The following is a 2017-nucleotide window of genomic DNA, read 5'->3' as shown; positions in this document are numbered from 1 at the left end:
TACGACCGAGACAACGGCGCCGAGCCGGGCCGCCGCCAGCATGACCTGCACCGTGAAGGGAATCATTGGGAGGTACAAGGTGACCACGTGGCCCTTACGAATGCCATACCGGTGCCGCAGCACAGCTGCCAGCCGCAGAACGGCCTCATGCATCTCGCCGTACGTCGCCGTGCTGCTTTCCCCCTCCGCGTTACCCTCCCAGTAGTAACACACGCGGTCTTTATGCTGTGGGAGGTGACGGTCGAGGGCGTTGTAGCACATGTTAGTCATCGCGCCATCAAACCACCTCACAAAGACTCTGCCTTTGCTCTTGTGGTAATTGTACTCCAGCACCGGCTTGTCTGCGGGCCACAGCTTTTCCCAGTAAAAGTTATCGGCCGCAATTCGGCTCCAGAAAAGAGCAGGATCCTTCACCGATTCGGCGTACATTGCCTGACGCTCGGCCAGGGAATGTCCCACGTACGACCTGGCGCTGTTTGCCTTACAGGGCTCGACTATGGTGCAGCGAACGCCTCCTCGCCCGTATGTCGCTGTTGTCATCATCGCACCCTTGCAATGTGTGTCTCTGTGCTGAAGACTGTTAGTGGCAGGGGTGGGGAGCGAACGCACATGTCAACTTCGCACACACTCTTCGTCTATTATTATTATTATTATTTGAGGCTGTTGGGTTTTTCAGTATTTTTTTCGTGTGCGTGTGTGTTTGGTTTTGAGCCGCCGCCGTCTTCCATGCCACACTTGCGGTGGAAATACGGCTAATGCGGCGATGTGCCCCCGAAAGGGGAACCGGGGCAACACAACACCCGCCCAGCCAACCCAGCAAGCCCCGTACAAAAGTAAAAGTACAGAGGACATTTAGAAGTGTGCCACGAATCCAAAGGGCATTGGCGCGAATGAGATGTAAATGCGCCCCCCTCCCTCTTTCTCTGCCTGTGTGTGCGTGTGTGTGTGTGTGTGTGTGCGTGTTCTGGGGAGACAACTGCCCCGTGCCGCATTCCCTTTTGCAGCCGGCGTCGTCTAACCACCCCCAACTCCCCCTGCCTCCATATCGCACGCACGCACGCACGCACGGTTATTTGCTCTCTCTTTTTTTTTTTTGCTCGCTTACTTCATCGTTCTCTCTCTTCCATCTGTTTGTTGCAGCGGTGCCCCGCCCGGGCTATCATCGCCCCGGCCGCCTCCCCAACGTGCAGCATCCCGCCAAAGTGGCGAAGGTTTTCTGTGCGGCCGTCGCCCTCGCCGCCCTCACCGCCCCTCCGCGGTCTCGTTCCTGGCGGCGCAGCACCCGCCTGGTAGGCACGCACGCGGGCAAAACAGTTTGCGCCGGCCCCCTTCGTTGTGGCGCGTCTCTGTCTCTGTGTGCGCGTGTGTGTGCCTCGCTGAGGTGAAACACGCAGAAAAACAAAAACAAAAAGTGATGCGATAAAGAAAAGAAGAAAAGAAAAAGAAAAAAAGGAAGATAAAGGCGGCCCATCGGCAGCATCGTTGGGGAACGCAGAGCGTGCAGCCGCGGCACACGCGCACACAGAGATGCCGTGCCACACCACAACAAAGGCATCCACCCACGCCCCACTGGGCTTGCGGCCCTCCGTTCATTCTACCGGCGCGTACAGCAGTATATTGCGTTCCCCACAGCCAAGACGGAGTCGTCGTGGGCGGCTTAATAAACAGGGCCCCCTCCCCCAGCCCCTCCTTTTGGGTGAGCAGTGCCTGACCGCGCGGCCTTCCCGCCGCCGCCGCACAGGCCCCACACGCCCGGAGAAAACAAATAGTAACACCACCAGCAGCACGGACAAAAATATCGTCAAGCCGTACATACACACACACATACATACATACATACGTAGATAGACATGTATGTATATGTAGGCCTCACGCAGAGAGAAAGGCTCAAATTCACACACAAAACAGAGGGAGCAAGCCAAAGAAAAAGACGAGGTTGTTTCGTTTAAGTTATTTCGTTCCTCCTCAGCGAAGTACTCCTTGGGCTGCTTCTCTTTCTTCAAACCTCATTAATGCT

At 56.3% G+C, this 2017-nt stretch overlaps 1 protein-coding gene across 1 annotated transcript in view, besides 5 other annotated features; it reads right to left on the bottom strand.

Annotated features, from left to right (window-relative positions):
• Positions 1-543, bottom strand: part of Tco025E_09362 (acetyl-CoA synthetase) — a gene marked incomplete at both ends in the record, with an annotated part of 633 nt that extends 90 nt beyond the window's left edge. The window contains one exon of the mRNA XM_029376181.1: positions 1-543. This exon is cut by the window's left edge and continues 90 nt beyond it. Within this exon, the coding sequence (XP_029223710.1) occupies positions 1-543 (543 nt within the window).
• Positions 544-636: 93 nt separating this feature from the next.
• Positions 637-655: a microsatellite.
• Positions 656-928: 273 nt separating this feature from the next.
• Positions 929-963: a microsatellite.
• Positions 964-1046: 83 nt separating this feature from the next.
• Positions 1047-1068: a microsatellite.
• Positions 1069-1392: 324 nt separating this feature from the next.
• Positions 1393-1462: a microsatellite.
• A 347-nt stretch (positions 1463-1809) lies between these two features.
• Positions 1810-1847: a microsatellite.
• Between the last annotated feature and the right edge of the window lie 170 nt (positions 1848-2017).

Source organism: Trypanosoma conorhini (assembly GCF_003719485.1).
Source record: "Trypanosoma conorhini strain 025E chromosome Unknown Tco_14.4_contig_01083, whole genome shotgun sequence".
NCBI lineage: Eukaryota > Euglenozoa > Kinetoplastea > Trypanosomatida > Trypanosomatidae > Trypanosoma > Trypanosoma conorhini.
Note: the sequence above shows the minus strand (reverse complement) of the source record. Positions and strands in the feature narration are given on the sequence as shown.